The 25,856-nt window shown below is 42.6% G+C and overlaps 1 protein-coding gene across 1 annotated transcript in view; it reads left to right on the top strand.

Annotated features, from left to right (window-relative positions):
* Positions 1–25,856, top strand: part of NCAM2 (neural cell adhesion molecule 2) — a 472,561-nt gene that overhangs the window by 288,611 nt on the left and 158,094 nt on the right. Inside the window, exons 6-8 of the mRNA XM_084843540.1 lie at positions 689–806; positions 3,450–3,610; positions 9,096–9,241. Coding sequence (XP_084699666.1) covers positions 689–806; positions 3,450–3,610; positions 9,096–9,241 — 425 coding nt within the window. The remainder of the gene's footprint in view (positions 1–688; positions 807–3,449; positions 3,611–9,095; positions 9,242–25,856) is intronic.

Below are 25,856 nucleotides of genomic sequence, written 5' to 3' on the forward strand. Positions count from 1 at the left end.
AGGAAGGGCAACTAGCCTTGCTCAGATAATTGACTTTTGGCGGTTTGGATGGATGAGTGTCCTTTCCAAAAGAAGCAGGGTTACTTTGCTTAGTGGGCTTCTGGAGAAAAAAGACATTGTGCATTTTAGAAGTGTTTAAAAAATGGAAATCATGCAAGTATGACTCATTTCTCCCCATAAACTCCATTACCAAGCCCTAAAAATGCAACAGATGCATTAAGCTACTAATGCATAAGTTCCAGAAATAATATATTTCAACAAACATTTAAAGCTTTACCCCCAAATGATGTAAAGGAATGAACTGTCAGTTGCAAGTTCTCTCAACAAAAGTGAAATTGTTTCAAAAATAACTTTAAAACATACACTTACATTCTGCAGGAATGTTTGGTATATCATCAGTACTGCGAGAAAATAAGGTAACAAATAAAAGTCTGAAACTACAACTATAAGTTGTTAATTGCTTCTATTCTTGATGTCAGTAAAATAAGGTATTATCATTAAATGTTTTCAGGAAGGTAAAGAACGTGGTTTTAATTAACACTTCAACTGTATCCACCTTGCCCACCATCCTCCAGGTTTTATGCCTATTTAAAAATAAAATTCTTATAGAGAGATTGTTTTAGGTAGCAAGAGAAACCTGTGTGTTTTCTATTACCTAACCTCACTGTATTTTTCACATTTTGTCCAGTTCCTCCAGCTATTACATTGCTCCAGAAGTCCTTCAATGCGACAGCAGATCGGGGAGAGGCAATTACTTTATTCTGTAGAGCCACCGGTTCTCCTGAACCTGAAATCAGCTGGTATAGGTAAATTCAAATATATACATCAGATATATTTAAAATGCAGTGGACATGAATATTATTAAATAGTGAGATTATATTAACTTTTGAATATATTTAAAAATAGAAGGAGTGCTCAACTGAGTAGGATTTTTTCTTCTCCTTTCAAACTATCTGCCTGATTTGATTCCGGATAGACATGTTTCTAAATATTATCTTGCAGAATCAGACCATCTAAATTAACATGGGACAGTGACTGAATTCTGTAAATACAAGAAAGAGACACCGATCATAAAATGTCAATCTTTTTGTTTATTTCTGAGCTCCGCTGGCATAGTGGATAGTGTGTCACTGAGGCTGGGGAGAGATTTGAGTTCAGATTTTCTCACAAAGTGCAGTCCAAAGTGGGTCCCCTCAGAAGTTATTCCAATTGCATTCCTAGAGACTCTCAATTCTCTCAGAAGCATGTGTTTATAACAACTTAAGAGGCATTTAAAGTTAAAGATGAACAAAATTTGAATTCTTCTATCAGTACATATAGCTCAGATTGTGTTGCTCAAAGGGAAACCAGAAATTATCTGCCCCAAATTATCTTCAACAATTTTGAACATTAGAAGTTGGACCCAAATACCAGTTACATTGCATAAAAAAAGCAATTAGTTATTGTAAATGTAACCAGGGCTGCTGATCTCACAAGGGAAACTATTTTACCAAACCTTTTTATTTATATAATAAAAATACATATTATATAATCTGTGATCAGTTTGTACATAAGTACATACATTTTGAAGAAGAAATAAGTGATTCCAGTGCTCAGTCAGGAAGGAAGCATTCACAGCAATGAAAATAATTGAAGAAGAAGACTTGTGCACACACCAACAGCACAGGCCTCATCGCAGGCTCCCATATTGGGAGTACTCCTGAGTTAGTGGATTACTGGATGAGATGTTGTTCTTCTCATAGCAGGGGTTTGTTTATTTTTACTTATTTATTTATTAAATTTATTAATCGCCCATCTGGCTGGTCACCCAGCCACTCTGGGTGATGTACAACAATAAAAACAGTTCATACAATAAAATTCAACATTAAAAACATCACATTTCTAAAATTACCCTAGTCCACCCCAAATTCCTGCCTGACAAACCACGTTTTTAATGCGTGGCGGAAGCTCATTAAAGGGGGCATGGCAGAGTTCGCTAGGGAGGGAGTTCCACAGAGTGGGGGCCACCACGGAGAAGGCCCTCTCCCTCATCCTCACCAGCCTAGCTGTCCTGGCTGATGGGACAGAGAGAAGGCCATCCAAGGATGACCTTGTTGAGTTGCTGTCTGGTGTTGCTGGAGGTGCTCCTTGAGATAGGCTTGAGATAGGCTGGGGCAGAACCATATAGGGTTTTAAAGGTCAAAACCAACACCTTGAATTTGGCCCGGAAAACAACTGGTAGACAGTACAGCTCCTTCAGCACTGGAGTGATGTGATCTTGCCGGCAGCTGCCTTTAATCAGGCGAGCCGCTGCGTTCTGTACCCGCTGCAACTTCCAAACTGTCTTCAAGAGTAACCCCACGTAGAGCACATTACAGTAGTCTAAACGAAAGGAGACCAGGGCTAGGGATGGGGGAGAATTTCTCCCCGAAACTTCGGGGGGCCGAGTGCCAACGCATTCGGTCCTCCGAAGGTTGTTCGGGGAGAAATTCTCCACCCCCCCACCCCCGCCCCACCCCCCGGGATGGGACTTACCTTTCATGAATGTCCCTCCCGGTGGTGGGTCCCGGCGGCGGTTCGGCAGGTCTTCGTCAGGGGCAGGGGCGGCAGCCGGTCTTTTGACCAGCTGCCGCTGCCGCCATTACAAGAAAAGTAAAAAAAAAAATAAACGCCCCTGTGATAGGCTACGTAACGATTTACGTAGCCTTTCACGGCTAGATTTTCAAAGTCAGCCATGATAGGCTACGTAAATCATTACATAGCCTATCACTGCTGACTTTGAAAAAAAAAAGCACGTACGCAAATTCCTTATTTGGGCACAGGTAGTCTAAAATTTAAAACGCAAATAGCGTTGCCCTTATTTTCGCCATAGACTACGTAAATCTTTACGTAGACTACCCGTGCCCAAATAAGGAACGCAAATGGCGGTGCCCATGGGTGCCGCCATTTGCGTACACACTTTTTCCCCCCAAAGTCAGCAGTGATAGGCTACGTAATGATTTACGTAGCCTATCACAGCTGACTTTGAAAATCTAGCCGTGATAGGCTACATAAATCGTTACGTAGCCTATCACGTGTTTTTATCCCCCCCATAAATTTTTTATTTTGCGGCTGGGGAGACGGGGTGCCCCCCCGCCCAGAATTTCATCGGCGAGGGATGGGGCGGCCCCCCTGGCCTGAATTTCAGCTGGGAGGGGCAGGGCGCCTCCCCCCGCCAAGAATTTCGGGGGGAGAACCAAAGCACCTCCCCCCCACCCCGAAGCAAGCTGCGGGACCAGGTAAGGGACTTTTGTCCATCCTTAGGGCCGAATGCATTGGCGTTCGGCCTTCCGGAGATTCATGGAGAAATTCCCCGACATCCCTAGTAGAAATAACATTGAAGTGCTTGGCACTTCCAGATCAGAGGATGGAAGATGACCTTTCAGATTAGAAAGTATGCTTTGTGATTATAAATCCTTTTTATTCTTTAGGAAAGGAAAACGTATTGAGGAAAATGAAAAATATGTATTAAGAGGAAGCAATACAGAACTGATAATCAGAGATATAAAAAATATTGATGCTGGTCCTTATATTTGTGAAGCAAGAAATAAAGCAGGAAAGGTGACGAATCAGACATTCCTGCAAGTTTTTGGTAAGTATTGTTTGATATATCTACTTTTTTTTTTATTTTTGAACCTTATGTCAAAGTTAGTGTACATAGCATGATTCATGTCTTATTATTAAAATTGCCACTGAATTTCACTTAAACCAACATTTTAGTAAAATGTGAAGGTCCCTACTCTTCTTCGAGGGGAGGGTCACATGCATCCAAGCTGCCATCACATTTCACCTAATTTTTTTTTAAAAATAAAATACTAACAGAAGTTTGAGTAATTTCAAAAGAGTTCTAAAGCACCATGGCTGTCTTTCACTTTTAAAAAACAAAACAATAGCCTTAAAATTGTTTTTAATTCTCATTAAAAGATTGATTAAAATCCCCCCCGTCATAAAATGGGACCCATCATAAAGGTTATAGTGAATGTGTGCTGAATTGTGATTTCACCTGCACATATCAAAAGTCCATGCTTTAAAAAAAAAAAAAAGATGGAAGAATCGCATTAAAGGCACCTACACCTGTGGAGATTGCACTACTCTTTAGCTTTTGTAAAAATAAATGCTGGCCTCTCTGCCATCTAATAAAAGATGCAAGAACCTAGGGATGTACGAAAGTCACTTACCTGGTCTCGCAGCTTGCGTCGCAGTGGGGGGAAGGCGCTTCAGTTCTCGAAGTTCAGTTCCCGAAGTTCAGGCTGGGGGGGGGAGGCGCCCCGCCTCGCCCGGCCGAAATTCAGGCCGGGGAGAATCGCCCCGTCTCCCCGGCCGCGAAATACAAAAGTGAATTTTAAAACACACACACACACACACCCGTGATAGGCTACGTAACAATTTACGTAGCCTATCACGGCTAGATTTCCAAAGTCAGCCGTGATAGGCTACGTAAATCGTTACGTAGCCTATCATGGGTGTGTGTGTGTGTGTTTTTAAATTCACTTTGTAATGGCAGCGGCGGCAGCCGGTCAGAAGACCGGCCGCCGCCCCTGCCAAACCGCCGCCGAACCGCCGCCGGGACCCACGGCCGAGAGGGACATTCGAGGGAGGTAAGTCCCATCCCGGGGGGGGCGGGGGGGCGGAGAATTTCACCGCCAATTTCGGCCTCCCCGCATTTGGCCTCCCCGAGATTGGTGGAGAAATTATCCGCCATTCCTACAAGAACCACAGGGAAAATACAGGATGACCATGATTGGTATTTTGTGGCTGCCCCCATACAAAGTGAGTGAATTCCACATTAAGCATCTATTTGGAAGCAGCCTCTGCCTTACAATTACAAGGGGGTGTATTTCTTCTCTTTGTGCTTCAAGTAGATCTGTTGTATTGCTTGATGTTACATTTTCAAAGGGAGACCCCCATACAAAGTGAGTGAATTCCACATTAAACATCTATTTGGAAGCAGCCTCTGCCTTACAAGGGGGTGTATTTCTTCTCTTTGTGCTTCAAGTAGATCTGTTGTATTGCTTGATGTTACATTTTCAAAGGGAGACCATCTATCTATGGATGGGCATATCTGTCAGTTTCATTTTGCAGTTTTTATTTATTTAGTATTTATTTATTACATTTCTATACTGCCCGATAGCCAAACCATAAGTACAGCATAAAAACAATATAAAATATAAAAGCATTAAAAAACTAAAGCATAAAAGTACAACCAGCATAAAACTTAGCAGCAGTTGCAGAGATTTAAAATCTTAAGTTCTTTCTCTCCTGAATATGAAGAACTTTGTGAATTTTGGTAAATTCTTAACAAACTGAAAAGTAATTCTCACCCATCTGCACTGGATAAATTAAATAGATAAAGCTATTCTCAGTATGGAAAGGACCATAATGTACTTGCCCATCATATAACTATTAAAAATGGAATTTGTCAGAAAAAAAGTGGTGGCAGTCCCAATTAAGCACTAACTTGGCTGAATTCACAGGGCTTCAAAGCACTCAAAGCCCTAGGCCTGGATTGAAGAATCTCTCATTTCTGGTTTTTCCCATATTTTATTTTTTTAAAAAAACCTCAAGTTCTTTTTGTCCTGAATATGCAGAATTTTGTGAATTTTGATAAATGTTTATCAAAACCGGACTGAAATAAAATTCTCACCTATCCATGCATATTTATTATCCCATAGCCCTTCATGAAATCAGATACCTGTTCATTCCTTGCTCAATCTAACCTAATTAAGGGCGCACAACCCTACACATGTTTAGACAGAAAAAGGTATTGCAACTCCCAGAATTCTGAGAGTTGTAGGACTTTTCTCTGTATAAACAAAAATAGGATTATGCCTCAAGCCTGCATAACATCTTATGTGCTCCATCTTGAGATTATTACAGACATCAGACCTCAATATTTTTCCATCTTGGCTTGAAATATCTCTGCTCCTCCCCTTCCCTTTTTCAAAAATAACTAAACATTTAGCCTGAAGAAGAGTTCTGGGAACTTCCTTGCTCAGTATTTCATTACTTGAATTTGATCCCTATGAAATATATTTAAAAATGAAACCAACATTGCTACCTGTAACGTTTGACTTAGTAAAACTACAACTTCCATTAATACTTCCTGCATTACAGGCTTTTGTAACATTCAGGAATGTTGGAGCATGTCAAGGGATAATGTTGCTCCCAGCCTGTAGTGAGGGACAAAGTGGGGCCTGGTGGGGTAGGAAGAAAACAGACAGTCAGCCTAAGGTAGTGCAGCAGTACTTTTGCTGGTTGTGCTGCCCATGCCCACTGCAGTCAGTGACCCTGTGTCTCTGACTGGCCTTGCAGGTTATTTGGTCCTGGAGTTGGGGGAGGACACAGGGGTTAGGCCGGAGAGATCTGAGGAAAGACTGCTTCGTCCATGTTCTTGCCTATAGCAGATTAAAGTGGTGTGACCTATCAACAGCATATTTCACCTGTGCTGAAGGAACAGTGCTGGCTACCTATTTGCTACAGAGCCAGATTTCAAGTTTTGTTATTAGTATATAAAGTCCAAAACAACTCAAGATTGGTTACTGGAGAAATCACTTTCTCCCCTATAGATCCATTCAGTCCTTGAGGTCATTTGGTGAGGCTCTCCTGGTGGGGTCACACACTTTTAAGGTCCACTCCACAATTGCTTGGAGCAGGGCATTTAGTGTTGTGGTGTCCACTATGTGGAATAATAATCTCTTCCTGAGATTAGACATACACAAACACTTTTTATTTTTAGGTTGATGTTGAAGACCTATATGCTTATGTAAGTCTACCCTGTGTAGTGTAGCCTATCATCCTATGTAGGAATTATGTATTCTGTGTATTGGACATTATTTTTATGTATTTATGAATTGTTTACAATGCTTTGAAGTCTTTAGATGTAAGTGGTTTATGAATGCTCATAAATAAATACAATACAATACAACTGAGGAATTCTGCAGTCCACTTCCTTAGAACTAGCTTGTAGAAAGAGCTGGTGATGGAGGCATTTAAGTGGTGAGGAGTGCGAAAAGTTAGGGACTAAGTAAATGAGCTGGAATTTGGGGCACAGGAAAGAATGAAGAAAAACCTGACCCTCACCCTGAAACTGAAGTTATTAAAGATTTAGCCCATGTAGTGTATCCCTTTATTTTATATATAAAAATGAATTACTTCCATTCACACCTGTGGGGAAAATAAAGTGATGTACTAGGCAATGCCGAACTCACCAGTCAGGTGTGGATGTCCTGGCAGAGCACACAGAGTTACATTAGATACCCCCTAAGTATCTATGCAGTAATCATATTCATTCTTTAGTCAGAGCCTACATGTCATAGTGATGGGCATTTTGACAGTAATTTCATAAACAATAGTTATGCTAAAAAAATTTCCTGACTTCATAAGCTATAGTTTATAGCTTATGAGGTCTTTTGTGAGCTCTTTCTACCACCCTGGATGTGGCAAGCTTGCACCCTCTGTCCTGTGCCACATCCCCAAGATCCCTTAAGGGGATCTCCACCATTGGGGAGCAGGAAGCCCAAACCCATTTCCCCTCACAAATAGATCCCGGCCAGTACCTTCACACCACACAGTTGTGACATTAGTGAATGAAGCATACACATTGGGTTCATAATATAGTAGAAATCAACTATCAACTACAACAAAAATAGTCTTGCAGTAGGGAAAGCAAAAACCATATTGCCAATTGGTATGCACTTGCAGCCAAAATCCCTTCCCAGCTCTGTCAACTGGCAACTATCTTCTGTCCAGTGCAAGTCACATTGCTACCTGGAGTTGCTGGGTGGGGAAGTTGGCAACAGCAATCTCGAAGCTGTGGTGGAGGCCTGTTTATACAGGCCTTAGGTGGACCAGAGGGAGAAAGTTCTCCATTTGGTCTGCCCTGTAGCCCCACCCTGTAGCACCAGTTGGAGTCCGGATTGTCATAGTGGACCTCCCAGCCCCACCCCCAGAAAGGAATCAGTACCCTGACCAAGCAGCCACTTATTCCAGTCTTCCTCCAAAACCGCTGGGTCCATTTTGGCTCCCCAGGTAAGGGGGGAGCTATGCTTTCTCTCACTGATGGATCCTTGGGTGCATGTAACAGGAGTACTGAATCTGACCAGTCTTGTTGCAGTAATTTTCAGAACAACATGAAAATGGTGAAACAGGATCTAAAAATTACAAGTTGTGAAGATTGAGTTACAGTACAATCCTATTCATGTCTACTCAGAAGTAAGTCCCAGTGAATTCAGTGAGACTTACTCTCAGGTTAGTGTGTGCTGGATTACAGTCTCAAAGTATTTTGTCATAAATACCATATACATGCCTTGTATATGGTATTTTCAAATGGATAATGGCACCAAATGTGTGAATGTGATCAGTTTATTTGGCTAGGTGGAATTCCACTGTTTTATAAATTATGGAACCATTTCAAATAGTTTGTGTGGTTTCACAGCAATCAAAGATACTTTCGTTGAGAGCATGAGGCTGATATTAAAGAATTTAGTATATATGCACCTAAAATCAGCTGGCTTTGGGTGCCTGGTGAGCTGAAAACTGACCACACTAACATTCCGGATTAGAGAACCTCATGAGGAAATGGTACTCAGTTCATAATACATAACAAATTGGACAAATTTGTATATCAAACCAGTTAATTATGAATGTCAGCACCATCACTAGAAAGACACATTTGGGATTTTTTCTGCCAAAGGGCAATTCAGATTCTCCCAAATAAGAAATAACCCACTTTTGCCCTGTACTTTTTTACGCCCAAAAATTTGGCGCAGCCATAGCAAACAAAAACTGGAAGAGAAGCACCAAAACAGAATGTGAAAAAAGAATGTATTCTGAAAGGTGCCAATGGAAAATATGTTTATTTAACCCAAAATGTTTTGGAACCTAGAGCTTTTTTGTCAGGGGCAGCCTTACAAAATCCAAATTCTTGAAACAGGCTAAACCAGCTTTCAAAGATGGTGGCTATCTTTCTTATACCATCAAAACATATATTCAAATATATAAATATTGTTTGTGTTATTGTTATGTTGTTTATATTTGCTCAAATCAAGAATGAGTAATATAATTTATATTTCTAACAGTACAGCCTCAAATAATACAACTTAAAAATGAAACCACCTTTGAAAATGGTCAAGCTACCCTCATATGTGAGGCAGAAGGTGAACCAGTCCCCGAAATTACTTGGAAAAGAGCCATTGATGGAATAACATTCTCTGAAGGTGACAAGGTAAAATGATATGACTTGAATTTCTGCAAGGATCAGGATTATATTGAATAAAGTCTTCTTAGTAGTAAAACGAAGTGGAGGAGAGACTTAAATATAAATATGACTTTACGTTGAAAGGCATATTTTGTTAACAAGGTATTTATTTATACAATAGCATGAAAATCATTACAGATAAGAGGTAATATGAAGAGAAAGTTACTATGCATAAGGGAGTACATTTGAAGAATGCAACTTTAGGCTGCAAGCCTATACACACTTACCTGTGGGTATGTCCCACTGAATTAAGTGGGATTTGTGTCTGAACAGATGTGTAGGAGATTGTGTTGTTAATGCCTAGAAAATTTCCTTTTGAAATTTGATAGCACATTTGTCTCCATCTTTCCTCTTATCTGGAACATGGGGATTTCCCCCCCCCCCAGATTGCTCCCTTATTTTGGTTCCTCAAAGTGCAATCCAGACCAACTGCAAAGAGAAGTGTTCCTCTTAAAGTCTATGGAGATTATTTGCATTAAGTTTGTTTGTGGATGCTAGTCTCAGATTTTGTAACAAATTATTATAACACATAAATATCTAGTTTTGTGACTACACTGAATTCTCATTGTCGTTGAGGGTATTTGGGATATTGTTTTGGCACGTTTATCAGATTCTTGATACTGGAAGCATTCTGTTTAAGGAAGAGCAGGGTCATAACATTTCTAACTATAAAGGTAATATTGAAATGATTAGAGTTTCTGACACAAGAGAAAGTGGATAGAAGGGAGTCTGGGGAAAGACTTTCAGTGGTAAATGTGGAACCTAGTCTTCACAACTCTGTAAACATTTCTGTGAAATCTAGTCCCAGCTTTTCCTCCCCTATCTATCCCCACAGCACTTTTTAAAAAAAATTTCTGCTTGTTCAGCTGCTGGTAACTTTTTTGTGTACATGTTTTGTTGAGGTTTTTAGTTGGTTTTATGTGTTTATCATATTTTATTACTTGTCCTTTGTTATGTATGATCTGTTGACTAATACATTCTGATGGATAGATTGAGGTTTTTTTATTACTTGTTTTTACTTTTTATACTGTAACCTACTTAGAGAACGTAAAGAAAAGTTAATTAGGTTGGATATAAACACTAACATTCTCTACCTCCTGTTACACTTTTTCAGTTCTGTTAACCTTGTGGTAAGATCAAATATCCCATTATCATTTCTGCTGATGATGAACTCTAAGAATCTAAAATATCACATATTATTTTTATTAGGTCAACTATTATAGTGCAATCTTGTCTTGTGCAGATAAGTGTTTCCTACTGGAAGGTCCCAGAAAATGTGTAAGACTGACAGTGGTTCTCTGGGGATGTAACACACACTCATGACATGGCTTTTTTGTTCTATATCTCATATCAAGTCATGAGGCCTCAGGCCCAGTAGGGAGGATAACCATAAACATTTGATTGACTGATTGCATTTATATCCCGCCTTTTTTCCTCTTGCAAGGAACCCAAGGTGGCTTACATTATCCTCCTCCTCTCCATTTTATCCTCACAACAACAACCCTGTGAGGTGGGTTGGGCTGAGAGTCTGTGACTGGCCCAAAGTCACCCAGTGAGCTTCCATGGCCGAGTGGGGCCTAGAACCTGGATCTCCTGAGTCCCAGTCCAACGCACTCACCACTACACCACACTGGCTTTATAAACCATTATTAACCATTAAGGCTGCAATCTTAAATACATTTACCTGGGAATAAGACCTGTTGAATGCAATGTGATTTACTTCTGAGTAGACATGCATAGGATTGCACTTAATGGTTCTGCATGGGAAAAGACTAGTGATATTCACCTTCCTATCAGTGGGCAAATCTGTCAGTTGGAGTTTCTCCCTTCGATTTTTTAAAATCTCATGTTCTTTCTATGTAAATTGTTGATAAATTCTTATCAGAATGGAACTGAAACTAAATTTTCATCCATCTGCACTGGCCAAATTCAATAGTTATAGGTATTCCCAGTAGGGATGCTGGAGAACTTCGGGATGGACTAAAATGAGCTCTCATTAAGAATCTTAAGCCCTGCTGAGTGACCCCCTCAGGCTGTGTGGAGTCCGTGGACTTCCGGATTTAATTTTTTTTGTTTTACTTTCCTGAAATTTACGCATATTTATTCATAGGAAATACACAAGTTTCTGCTGAGGAAAAGTTGAATGGAATAGAGGACAATATGTGAAATATTATGTACTAAGCTAAATTATGTAAATGCTTATGAAACTTCTTACATAATTATTTGCGTATTTTTCCACATGACGGGAAAAAAGTTCGCATCTGTCTGTGAGCAGATGACAGAACAAAAGGCACCTGACAATCTGAGAAACACAAATGGAGTGAATTTTACATCGTCTGTAATTCCCAGCTGTCAGGATTCCTTTTGCCCTCACTGTAGGGATGTATGAAACCCCCCTTATCTGGCTCTGCCGGGTTCCGCTGGGGGGGAGGCGCTCCGTCCCACCCCCCGGAATCCTCGCCGGGTGGGGAGGCGCTCCGCCGGAATCAAGGCCGGCCGGCTCCACTCGGCGGGGATTCCGCGGAGCCGCCGGCTGGCTCTGCCAGCAGCCGGACACCTGGCCGCTGGCTAGCAGGGATGCAAATAGCGGCGGCCATAGCCGCCGCCATTTGTGTCCCTGTATTCAGCTATGATAGGCTACATAAAGACTTAGGTAGCCTATCACGTCTGGGTTAAAAAAAAAAAAAAACGCGTGCACAAATAAAATATAAAAATATTTACGTAGACTAAGACGGTGAAAATAAAGGGGAACGCAAATAGCGTCCGCTACGCTATTTGCATTCCCCCTTAGTTTCGCCATCTTAGTCTACGTAAATATTTACGTAGACTAAGACAACCAAAAATAGGGAACGCAAATGGCAGCAGCCATAGCCACCGCCACTTGCGTACGCGTTTGTTGTTGTTGTTGTTTTAACCCAGACGTGATAGGCTACGTAAGTCTTTATGTAGCCCATCATGAATGGGGGGGGGAAGACTGCAAATGGCGGTGGCGGCAGCCAGTCAGAAGACCAGCCGCCGAAGCCACCGCCAGAGCCGCTGCCGTCCGGAACATCCGCCCCAGGTAAGTCTTGTCCCGGGGGGGATCCGCGGGGGGTGGGGGGATGGCAGGCCGTTCCACCACGGAGTTCGGGGGGCCGAATGCACTGGCATTCGGCCTCACCGAGATCTGTGGCGGAATTCTCTGACATCCCTACCTCACTGACCTTCAAATGCCAAATCAAACACAGACAAGACTTCACTCTACAGCTTTTAATCCATTACTTTAAAAGGTCATACAGATCCAAATTCTCAGTGACTCTTAGTCTACGAGGGAATGCCTTCAAGGGGTTCAAAAGGTAGCTATAAATGTTTCTCGCCATTTGAAAGGAAGGCGGTCTCACTAGCCTAACTTAAGGGGTGCGGGGAGGTCTCTGTCTCTCTCATGAGGTTTCTAGGCACAGCTGTTCATGCAGGGCCAGTCAGGTAGACCGTCTAAGTTCCGCCCCGCCCTTCTCCCTCTTTGCTCTGCGTCTGCGCCTGGCATCTATTAATTCAGACACCCCAAACCCCGCCTCTCCCTGTTCACTATCTCTCATGGGGAGTGTGTGTGAAGAGGGACCCTCCTCCTTCAGCTGGACCTTTGCAACCTGAGGAGCCTGCCTAGCCATATCTGGACTAGCCTGAGAAAATACCTCCCCCATGTCTGGCGGTCCTTCTTCAGAATCTGAACTACTATCCCACTCCCTGCACTCAGAAACTCTCCTGACATCAGCATGGAGAGGACCTTGAAGTACCTCTTGGTCATATAGCTGTTAAAGATGAGGAACCTCAGAAAAAAGAGGGGGCAACCTAATTAAGCACTCACATGGTTGAATACACAGTGATTCAAACCCAGACTTTTAAGAGTTACACACTCAAAGCCCTGGACCAGATGGGTAAATCTGTCAGTTCTAGGGATGGGGGAGAATTTCTCCCCAAAACTTCGGGGGGCCGAGTGCCAATGTATTCGGCCCCCCGAAGTAGTTTCGGGGAGAAATTCTCCGCCCCCCCCACACCCCCCCTGGGATGGGACTTACCTTTCCCGAATGTCCCTCCCGGCGGCGGGTCCCGGCGGCGTTTCGGCAGGTCTTCGTCAGGGGCAGGGGCGGCAGCCGGTCTTTCGACCGGCTGCCGCCGCCACCATTCCAATAAAATTTAAAAAAAAACAACGCCCCTGTGATAGGCTACGTGATGATTAACGTAGCCTATCATGGCTAGATTTTCAAAGTCACCCGTGATAGGCTATGTGACGATTAACGTAGCCTATCACGGCTGTCTTTGCAGATCTAGCCGTGATAGGCTACGTAAATCGTCACGTAGCCTATCACGGGGGCGTTTTTTTTTTTAACTTTTTATTTCGCGGCGAGGCGAGGCGCCTCCCCCCAGGCCTGAATTTCGGCCAGGCGAGGCGGGAAGCCTCCCCCCCCGGCCTGAACTTCGGGGGGAGCAGCGAAGCGCCTCCCCCCCACCGCGAAGCAAGCTGCGAGACCAGGTAAGTGGCTTTCGTGCACCCCTAGTCAGTTCTGGTTTCTCCCATATTTGACTGTTTTGAATCTTTTTGTCCTGAATACGGGGAACATTTCAAATTTTGGTACATTCTTGTCAAAACCGAATTGAAAATAAATTCTCATGCATCCCTAGACCTTTCATAGCCAATCTTGCTTCTAGCTGGAAGACAATCACCAGACATGGTACTGAATGGCAGTAAATAAGGCTTGCAGTACACAGTGCAGGATGGAGTACAATCTCACTGCTGGTGCTGCTCGCCTGCTCCTGGTGCTTGCAAAGTCAGATGCCCCAGCCACCATTGTAGATCTACCTCCTCTCATTGTAGATCTACTTGCTTGCTCTATTTGCAGCTATTCTGCATCAGAATTGGGACTTAGAAGTATTTACATTCTTGGTTGCATGGACTATTCAGTCTTCTAGTCTGTTAACATGATTAAAGGCGGCTCCACTTGCATACATTCTTGTTTATGCAAATGCTCTACTTGTATAAGAAATGTGAAGTCGGAGCCACAGATGCAAGCTAACCTTCGACGAACTGAAAAAAATTAGGGGTGTACAAAACCCCACTTACCTGGCTCCGCTGGGGTCCGCGGGTGGGGGGAGGCGATCCGTCCCTCCCCCTGGAATCCTCCCCCCCAGGCCGATCCGCAGCGGGGCCTCCAACCGCAACCGGGCTGCTGCGGACGCAAATGGCAGCCGCTACAACGGCCACCATTTGCGGCCGCAGCAGCAGCCGGAGCCGCTGCCGCATCCGCCACCAGATAGGTCTGTCCCAGGGGGATTCCGCGGGGTGGCAGGGGGGAGGCCATTCTAAAGAATCCGGCCTCACTGGAGTCCGTGGCTGAATTCTCTGACATCCCTAATAAAATTGCAATTACTTTGCCCTTTCCCTCCTGTGAGCTACAATCTCACATGGGTCGCTTACCCCATGCTATATACCACTCACATGCATATGTGAGAGAGGATGACCTTTAGTATTGGGCATTCTTTGCTTCCCTCATCACTACTCATGTTGACTCTGTCCTTGGACCACAAGAAATACGGTACAGTAGAGGTGTGCGGTAAGGTTTTTCAAGACATGTTGTCTTGTCATCCTATTTTTTGCATGTGGCCATTCCATCCCAGGTGCTTTGTTTACTACATTTCTTTTTATTCACGGTTCTTGGAATTTTTATTTTCCTTTCCCCAGCTTTTCTGTTTAATCTAGTTTCTGAGTAAAGATTTTAGTTTATTTCCACTGATAGAATACAGCATTCCGAAAGACATTGAATCATTTAAGGAATGGATAATAGAGCTGCATATATGTAATCTACCTAAGGTTTCGGTAGGCAGATGTTGACAGTTTTCAACTTACTTTAAAATAAGTCAGAATAATGGCTTGACCAGAGTAACAGACTGACCAGGCTGGAGGAAATCTCTATTTGTGTTTCCCTCTCCTGGTTGTTGTTGTTGTTGTTTAGTAACTTTTAGAATGAGATTGAAGTAGCTAGTATATTTTTACTGTGAGAGAGCCAAGAATAACTTTAAAATATTATCAAGATGCTCACATAAATGACCTGGCAAGATTGTTCATCTTATTCAATAGGTTTCTGGTTCTCTCCTCTGCACTGTGTAAATAATTGTAAGGTTATGACTAACATGTCAAATCTGTGGGGAAATTAATAGCATGCAGTACACCTTAGTTTATACCACTTGACTCTAATGTACCACAACGTGTTATACAGGCAATCTATATTCCCCCCTCTGCCCCGTTAAACCCCATAGAAGATATATTGTGAAATAACTGGTGACACTATAGTGTGGTAAGAGTGGAATTGTAATCTATGTTCACAGTGTGAGTCCTACCCTTCTACTTTTCTGGGATTTAATAGGGTTCTTCCCCTCAAATGTTGTTCATTTCATTAGGTGAAATTAATGAAATTGTTATACAAGGACATCATTCAAAAGGGAGGAGGAGGGGTCGCAACCTGGGAGAATGGGAAATAAATGAAGGTGAGATGTGCAATATTGATTATAATATTGAAAGGCCTGTCCATTTTTAAGGCCTGAGTATGAGATATAATTCCAATGGGAAGTGTGGTGGTACAAATTTCTGACTGCTGATATTCTCTTAAATTCAGTTCCAGCCCTGGTACATCATTATAATTTGAGTTTTGAACTGGACTCTTTTAAATGATTGACAATGATAATTTCTATTTTTGTGTAAGTGCTGTACAAGTGCTGTCACACTGAGAAGATATTAACTAGCAACAGAAGGTATTAGGATATCAGTAAATGAGCAAGTGTAATTCTTGCATTAAAAAATAACCACAGGTACTCTACAGTTGGTGTGGTTGGCAATAACAATGTACACATGATTTTCATCTAGGTTCTCACCTAGATGAGGCATGAAATGAATGTAAGTATGGGAAATATACTTAACACATTTACTGTGCATTGCAGAAGTATTGCAGTCCTTCAAATGGGGGGCTTCAAGATCAAAGCCCTCCACCCATCCAGTGCCCTGCTAGCAAGAGCTATGCAGGGCAGGAGGGATGGCAGAAGCTTTCACAGCATCACCATCCTCCCTCTGAGCCCATTTAGCTTGCTTACCAACTAAAATTCAGTGTTGATTTGTTTGTATTTTAAAAGGTGGTGTTGCATAAGTATATACTATTTTATGATTCTTGCAACTGTAACAATGTGATCAGTGGAACTAACAAACACTTTTTCAAATAATGTAATATGAAGAATGTCTGTGGCTGTAATTGTATCACAAATATAGCTTCTCATCATCTGGTGGATCTTATGGCTTCTCATCATCCAGTGGTTCTTATAGTTGTTCCTTCTATGGATATGTTTTCGTTTTTCCAGCTCTGTGATTAATATGTATAATATTCCATACTTTGCACTTTTTAATTGGTTTGGAGAAGTCTTGCACTGTGGCATCCAGTTCTTCTGCCTTTTTTTCTTCATGTTTCGTCTCCCACAGTATACTCCAAATGCTAACCCTCCAACATAGAAATAACAACAAAATGTGTTGGCAAAATATTTGAATTCTGTAGTAACCTATAGAAAGCGTAGTTGCTCTGATATTCTGATTATACTGATCTTTGCAAATGTGTATTTCATGAAAGTTGTGAGCTGCTTTGGGGACTCCAGTCAAGTGGAAATACATCTCTAATCATTAAAAAAAGAAAGAAAAAGTATAATGCCAAATTCTGAGACTAGAATGTTATGTAATTTATTTTTAGATACTTCTGAACTGGAGTCTCCAACATTCACAACATTTAGAATATACAGACAGAATATACAGACATTTCTTTACAGACCTTACAATTGTAAAATTAAAGCCATAACCAAAATAGACTGATCAGAAGTGACAAATGAACCTGTTTCTGTGACCAACAGGAGGAGAGGACCAGAAAGGGTGATTCTGAGCTGATCCAACAGGCATTTGAGAATGTCATTTTTCTGCCTCCATCATTGTACAGGCTCTTACACATGGTGTTACATGACTGCAGTGGTGGACAGCAGTGGTTGCTCTTGCTGATTCAGAAGAAGACATGTGATGGTGCCATTGCCTGTCTTCTGGTTACATAGTGAATTATTTACCATCTTAGTTAGAATATGTAATGGGAAGTGTAATTTAAGAGCAGCTGTTCAATTTTCTTTTACCACCAAAGTTGCATGTATTTTTCCATTCTAGAATCATTAGTGGTGCTAATTTTTTAATTAGAGATTTAAAAATTCTTCTCTGATTTCTAGGCTATTTCAAGATAATTGATGATAGAATTTAAAGCATCTTTTATCTTCATTATTTTCCTTTTTTTTTTTTTTTTGCCTTCCTACCAGGCACACCAATGCCGGCCCTTTCAAGAACAGAAGAAGTAGTATTGGTTTTGGTATGTACAATGCCCTGTGTCACCTCTTTATATAACCAACAAAAATGTTGCATGAAAACACCAGCATAAAGCAGTGATTAATCATGTCTCATATTGCTACCATTTCTTAAATTATGTCTGATGTCCTCAAGAATTTATTTATTGTACCTGTATGTAATGATAATTATCAGGTAATTTTCAGTACATACAAAGAGTCATTTCCGCTTTGAAATCTTTAAAATTAGCTGCTATGTCAACAGATGGACAGAAAGCCAAAGCAACAAAATATCTTTACTTCAGGGTTAGTTTTTGTGTACTTAAATACTGAACAACTCTTAAATGGGCTACTGCAAATAATTTCTTCCCCTGAGGGGCAGAAAACTTACCAACCCATTAAGGAAATTGTAGCATGTTGCAATGATTAGTACCTGTGTGAAACTGAAAAATGAACTGCACTTGTCTTGTAGACTCCATTCAAGGTCTTCCATTAAAAAACACACACATCAAGTGCAAGACTCAGGTGTAACATGACTGAATCAGTGGACACTAAGGAATATACACATGGCAATACTCTGGAATTTTCTGCTGTTTCCAACAGGTGCATGGATAGAGTACATTTACCTGAAGAATGTGGGGAATGTTTTGAATGTTGCATCCATAACCCAGAAGGGAGCTTCCATCAGCTTCTTCACATTGGTGGCTGTTGTGAATAACAGCCCTTGCTCATCAAAGGTAGCTTTTCAGCCTAGGAAGTCTTGGCCATCAGTTTCATCTTCTGGAATTTTCATAATGCCTTCGATTCAGATAGCACTTTTTATCTACATTGTTTTTCTGCTACTTGAGGAACTAGCTAACTGCTCAAGTTGATCTGCCTGATGTCTGACATTGAAGCCTCGCTGACTTGCAAGTGTCTGTGCTGATTTGTTTATCTCTCCTGTGGATGCTAGTTCGAAAACCATCCATCATGCAGTATATTTCTTGACAAATTGATATATTTCATGAACTTCAAAGACAATGGTGTTTAATCAGGAGTCTGGATCCTTTTGAAATTCACTGAGATGTCATCCTGAAAACATGAATAGACCACATACTTGACTTCCACAGCTAGTTACCTTTTGCCTGCTGAACTAAACAGCAACTGAAATAAATAGTAGCAGTGAAGAACTAAGTATATAGTTAAGGCATCATCTTGCTTTGGCTCTCCTACCATCTATACTTATGGCAATTATTTAGCTGCTCAATTCTTTGATTACTGTCAACAAGAAACACTGCCTTTTTTGTGTGGGGTGGGTTGTCAAGGAACCAATACTACAGCATGCATCATACATTTGAGAAATGGCAGTATTATACAAACTGGAGCTTCGTTTCCTGTCATTATAGCTGGTGACACATGGCATTCTTTAGATCTAAACCAAGTGAACATGATGTAAGAACAGAGAAATGCATTTGAAACTGCATCATGGCTATGAACAGTTATACCAGTGTAGGACCTCATTACATACAGGCGACCCACAAAAACTAAAACAAGAAGCCATACACCTATACTGGAATGGGGCCACTTTTTCTCATATCAGTGTCAGAAAGTTCTGATTAATAAATTCCAAGTTGGTTTCTGACTATCCCACAGGATCTTTCTGCTCTTGGAAATATTTGTGTTATTTATTCATCAAACCCACTATGCTTTGAGGATAAGTGGAAATTATTGTGGAAACACTAACAAATTGCAACAGGCAGACATTTTTTAATTGCAAAAACCTATCAGGAAAGTATTTGCTGAGAACAACAGAAAAATATCAGGTAATCAAATCTAAAGTTCCTTAAACAATATTATTGTAAGCAGATTTCAACAGAAGTAATTGGTTCCGCAATCGTAAAGACCAAATTATCAAGTGCTGGATCTAGGATCTGCCTTCCATGAATGGAATAGGGATGTACGAAAGTCACTTACCTTTTCGAAGGGTGACATTCGCGGTGGGGGGGAGGCGCTCCGTCCCTCCCCCCGAAATTCTCTCCGGCCAGCTCTGCTCCGCAGAAATTCCGCGGAGCCACCAGCTGGGGCCACCAGCAGCCGGACATCTGGCCGCTGGGCAGCCTGCAAGGATGCAAATGGCGGCCGCCCTAGCCGCCGCCATTTTCGTCCCTGTATTTTGCTGTGATAGGCTACGTAAATATTTACATAGCCTATCATGGCAAAAAAAAGAGAAAAAAACAGTGGACGCAAATGGCGGCGGCTACGGCGGCCGCCATTTGCGTTCCCTTTTTTTGCCATTTTAGCCTACGTAAATATTTATGTAGGCTAAAACGGCAAAAAAAGGGGGGAATGCAAATGGCAGCCGCCATAGCTGCTGCCATTTGCATCCGCTGTTTTTTTCTCTTTTTTTGCCGTGATAGGCTACTTAAATACTTACGTAGCCTATCACGGCCTCCTCAGGGACGCAAATGGCATCCCTGCGTTAGCCGTGATAGGCTACATAATTATTTACGTAGCCTATCACAGCTATAATGAGGAAGCGAATGGTGGCCGTAGACGCAGACGCCATTCGCAAGTCAGCACGGACGGCAGCAGGTAAGTGCTCCGTTGCGCGTGCCTTGCGTGGGGTGGGGGGGCGGGGGGCTTCGTTCCACCACAGATTTCGGGGGGCCGAATGCACTGGCATTCGGCCTCACCGAGATCCGTGGCGGAATTCTCTGACATCCGTAGAATGGAACGGTTCCGCTCATGGAAGGTGTCTCTGCCTGATTTTTAGAGATCCCCCATACCACAGCTCACCCCATTCAGCAGGGACCCTGATCCTCTGTGTAGCATTTGCAGGGGACTAGAGCGACTGCTGTTGGGGGGACAGGGTGGGGAAGTCTGCTTCCTCCAGCCCAGTTGTGCACACCTAAACTGAATCCAACCCCATGTCCTCAGTTGTTTTAAATATTACACATTAATTACAATATTAAATACTACACTGAAGTGTAGGATATAAGAATGGAATCTGACTTTGCTTGCTATTGAACATTATTTTTATTTTAAATTCAGTTAACTATTAATTCTGGTCTTAACTGTATAATGAATATCACTTGTTTATTATAACCCAATTTTATGAGCTGCAGTGGCAACACTAAGCTCTTAGGACTGGATATAATAAGGAATCCATAAGAGGATAACACGATCATCTCACTTAGAAGCTGGGATCTGATCAGAACCTGTTCCACAGTTTCTGATTGCACCCTGTGTAAAGGAGGGCAGAAAGTAGATCTCCAGATCTCAACTCCCAGCATTCCTGCCCATTGGCTATGCCACCAGGGATTATGGGAGTTGAAAACCAAAACATGGGGAAAACTTTTTCCTTCTGCCCACCCCGGTGTAAAGGATGTATGCATTTTTAATAAGGAAATGTGGAGAGGGCAGAGCAATAATAACCTCTTACATAATGTCCCAAGAGCCTTTTGAAGCTGCCACAGATTATAATGCAGCCCTTTGGTTGGACATTTGGCAGTAAATTTGTGAGGTGGGGTTATGGCAAGTGATGTAGAGCTGACTGACTATGCTGCTGTTGCTATGCATATAATGCTGTTTTACTGACTCCTGTACACATCATCAGTGTTCATTTTCTTTAACGCATTAAAATGCAATTTTATGCATATCAGCTCAGATGTGTCACTACATGGTGTGGAAAAAGTGGCAAAGGAGACATTTTTCTCCCTCTCTCATAATACTAGAACCCAGGGCCATCCCATAAAGCTGATCAGTGGTAGATTTAGGACAGATAAAAGGAATTACTTCATCACACAGCACATAGTTAAACTACGAAATTAAGACACAGTGGTGGCCACCAATTTGGAGAGCTTTAAAAGAGGATTAGACAAAATTCATGGAGGACAAGGCTATCAGTGGCTACTATTCCTGGTGACTATATGCTGCTTCCAGTATCAGAGGCAGTATGCCTATGTACACCAGTTGCTGGGGAACACAACCAGGAGGGTGCAATTGCACTCATGTCCTACTTGTGGGTTTCCCACAGGTAGGGATTAGGGATGTCACAGGAGTCTGGGAAAGGAGTGGAGTCCAGTGGACATCCCCCCGCTCAGCCCCCCAGACTGCGGTCTACAGACCCCCGCACATGCCTGACTGGACCATTTATGCCTGTAATTTTGCGCAAATGGCTGCTTTTGCACACATGGGCATGTATAAAAAAGGCCAAGCCTCCATTTTTACATAAAATGGCGCTTGCCAAAGGATTGGGTGGCCATTAAGGACATCAGAGAATTCCTCCACGGACCCCAGTGAGGCTGGATTCAAAAGAATCCAGCCTCCAGAGTCCATGGATGAATGGATCGCTTACCTCCACCAACCCACGAAGTCCTCACCAGCCGGATCCTCCCCGCTGCCGGCTCCAGAGCACCAGCGATACGGCCGCCATTGCCATATCACTGGCTGAGGCTGACTGTCTCCGGATGCAAATGCTACACCATCTGTGGCTGTAAAGGTCTTAGATTAAGCTAAATGCAGCTGTAATTGGCTGCATTTAGCTTAAACTAAGGGCTTTATGGCTGCAAATGGTGTAGCGGATGCCATTTGCGTCTGTGGTTTTTCACGCGATAGGCTAGCCGTGGAGTAGAACCGGCCAGCTAGGATTCTGGGGGGAGGGACAGGTCGCCTCCCCCCAAGGGCAGATTCCCAGCCGGAATGACAGGTAGGGAATCCGCCTATCCCTAGTGGCCATGTGCCGGGTGCCGGCAGACCACCCAGCAGCTAGCCCTGCATGGCAAGCAGGGGCTGGCAGGCAGTTAGTGGGGGTCCGACGAGTGGACCTGGACTATGGTGAGTTCACCCATCTCTAGTAAGGATGTCCATTGCTGTGAAATCTGGTCTTGGGTGGGTGGGGGGGTGAGTGAACTCCCACTGAGCACCAGACTTGGCTTGCATTTGTGTGCCAAGCCGCACAGCTTTCCCCAAAAACCAGGAATTATTTGCATAAAAAGAAATCTGTGCAAATTGCGGCCAAAATTACATAAGTTATGCAAATTGCAATTGCAATTTGTGCAAATTTCTTTTTATGAAGACCCCCCACCCCCCGGAAAAGTCAGGCCAGCTTGCAGGGAAATGAGTGGGGAGGGGGCTGAGCTGATGAAAGTTCAGCAAGCTCCACCCCCCTGAATGGATCCCTCCAACATCCCTACCCACAGGCAACTGTTGGGCTACTGTGTGAACAGAATACTGGACTAGATAGGCCTTTGGTCTGATCCAGCATGGTGGTGGTTCTTATTTTCTTATGTTCTTATTGAGTTTATTGACTGATTTGATTTAATTTGTACTTTGAGATGTTGCAGGTGTCCGAGGGGTGTGTGTGGAATCTGTCAGACTCCCCCCCCACTGCTCCTGTCCTCCCAGACTCCAGTCTGCAGATCATCGCCACTTACCCCCCCCCCCCGTTTGACATCCTGGAGGAGCTGCTGGGCAGTCTGCAGGTGCCCAGCAAGTGGCAAGCAGCCATCTGACCCCTTGGCAAGCCTCTGTTTTGCATAAAAAGGGTGGCTCGTTTTATGTAAAAGGCCTTTTATGCAAATGGTGGCTGTAAAGTGGCCATTTACACAAGATTTCAATCTACTGATTGAAGCAGGTCCATCAGTGGAACCAGGATGAGCAGATTCCCTCTCTTCCCCTCTCCCATGCCCCCAGTTGGGAAACCCTCCAGAGCAGATTTTTAAGTGGCATCAAGGGCTGCAGGGAGAGAGAAGAGAGGGAATGCCCATTGCACTAGCGGACTCCTGGTCCTGCTAGGATGACATTGGATGCTCTGCTCTTTCAATCTACACGTCCTGAAAAGGGGACTAAACCTAATATTAATAATGAATAATGGGAGGTTTTTAAATGTAATTTACACCTTTTATTGAAATGAAAATAAATAAAATGAAATTGTCAACTACATTAGAGATGCTTCATGGGGAAAAAAGTGTTAGGATTGTGGAGTCAAGTGTGGTTAAGCAGCTTTGAACCAGAAAAAAGATTTATCAGATTATTAAAAATAGGATTTGAAATGTCTTCGCAGTTTTAGATGCAAGAAAATTCTCAGTACTTCCACATCCTTTTCCCATCAAAGCCAGAGATCCTGGCTACCCAGAGATCCTGGCTACCCAGAGATACTTTTGTTATGGGACAGTCTGTGAATATGTACTCTCATTGCTAGCTTGATAATTTCATTCTCCTCTCCTTCTGTGACATTTTCAGTTTCACGTCTTTACTCTATAGGCATTATCAATGTAGAAAACATGATTTCAGACATAGTAAGGTACTTTCTGATTATCCTAATACATTTTTTTTTAAATAAATACTGAATTTATTTTGTTTTCATTAATTATTTCTTACGGACTTGCTCATTTATATTTGCAGAACCTTGGAAAGCAAATACTGGGCGCATTTGCACAACACGCCAACCCATTGTGGGTAACTAGCTATGCACTATGGGTTGTTTTGTGAACAACCCATAGTGCGTGGATGGTGCACCTGCCACACAATTGGGCACACCACCCACAATGCATTGTTTTTTTCCCCCTCTGTCCTCCAGCCAGCTCTGCCTGGCATCCCAGGGGACTTGGCGGCAGAACCCATGTGGTCTGCTGCAAAGCCCCTGTCCCCGCTCCAACCATGATCCCAATTGCAGTTGGAGCCCTCGTTTTTAATTTCTTTTTAGTTTTTTTGTGCAAAAATGGGGCTGGGTATTTTTTTTCACATTTTCCCAGCCCCAGAGTATGTATGCAAGTGGCTCTTTTACTTCCTTTGTGGGGGGAGGGTGTGCACTTTTGGTTGTTCACAGTTGCACACTTCCACAGCTTCGGATATCCAAAAGTATAGGGGCTTGCCTTGCCTGCTCCCTTATACAAGGCAACTCTCAAGGCTACCCGAGTTGGCAGGACAACATTTTCATAGAAAAGTACATCCCCCCCTTTTTTTTTTTCACTGGTGTTCTATTAGCTGTGCAGGATTTTCACAGCTGTCAGAGGAGCTGTCAAAATCCAGCTTGGCTACTGGAAAAGGGGGAAGAGCGGAAAACAACTGGATCTAGCTGGAAAAGACTCTGCTTGTCATAGAGAAAATCCTGGCTTTAATAGAACACCAGTTAAAAGGGGGAAGGGGGGGGATTTCACATTTCTATGAAAATGTGGTCCTGCTGACTTGGGATGGGATGTACTAGAAGGGGAACACCCCAATGGGTCACCACAAGATTTTAAATTGGGCAGGGGGGTGCTGTCAGTGTACTGTGAGGGTATATGAAAGAGAGCTGTGTGAATATGCCTGGCTAAATGTGGAATTGGTTATATATTCTTTTTTTTAGTTAATCTCTAAGGTTTGCTCTTGCCCTTGAGTGATCTGTTGTCTGTGTGTTTTTACATTGTTGCCATAGATTCACTTTGTCCTTGGACTCAAGACACTTTCAGTCTCAATGCTACCCATCTGTAAAATGGGTATATGTGTGTGACTAGATGCAGATTATAGTCTGCAGTTGGGCATATCTCCTCTTCATGCTCATTTAGTTCTAGTTTTGTGCTTGTGTGTGTTGTGACACATAGTTCCATAGGATGGATTATGTGAGGTTGATCTGCTGTATCCTCATCATACATTAGAACTCTACTGCTTGGTAGCAGGGGATTTCTAGGCATATGCAGTAGCTATATGTAGATGAACAGAGCATTTTCTGTGTCTCCACCCCTTCAGTATTTAGTCTGCCCCAAAATATAATGAGCTGTGCCTATGCACTTTAATGATGGCTAGGAATGAGGGAGTTTTTTGTTTGGTCCATATCTTTTAACCAAGTCAACCTAATTTGCACTTCAGACTAAGATGCAGATCAGAAAGCAGTTATCCTTTAGACTGCATGTCTCTGAATTTTGATATGCAGTTCTCAACTCAAAGATGCATACAAAAATGTGTAAGTTAGGGGAAATTGCATATTAAATGTGGACTTAATGATTGTGCCAAAGTGAGAAGGACTGGAAATAGACTGATCCATGCATTCCTACTGATGGTTCTACCCCCGGTACCTTGAATTCCACTCTTTACTGTCTTTATTCTTTGATGCACCAGGCCCTGCCCTTTTATCACTGGGATCTGATCCATAAATAGCCCATTTATGCAATCTTGCATATATGGGCGATACACAGCACCATTTTGTGTATAAGTCTATGAGCGTATTTTTGTGATCACC

The sequence above is a fragment of the Heloderma suspectum genome, chromosome 3, assembly GCF_057233095.1.
Source record: "Heloderma suspectum isolate Gila_16-S chromosome 3, 16-S_ref, whole genome shotgun sequence".
Classification (NCBI taxonomy): domain Eukaryota; kingdom Metazoa; phylum Chordata; class Lepidosauria; order Squamata; family Helodermatidae; genus Heloderma; species Heloderma suspectum.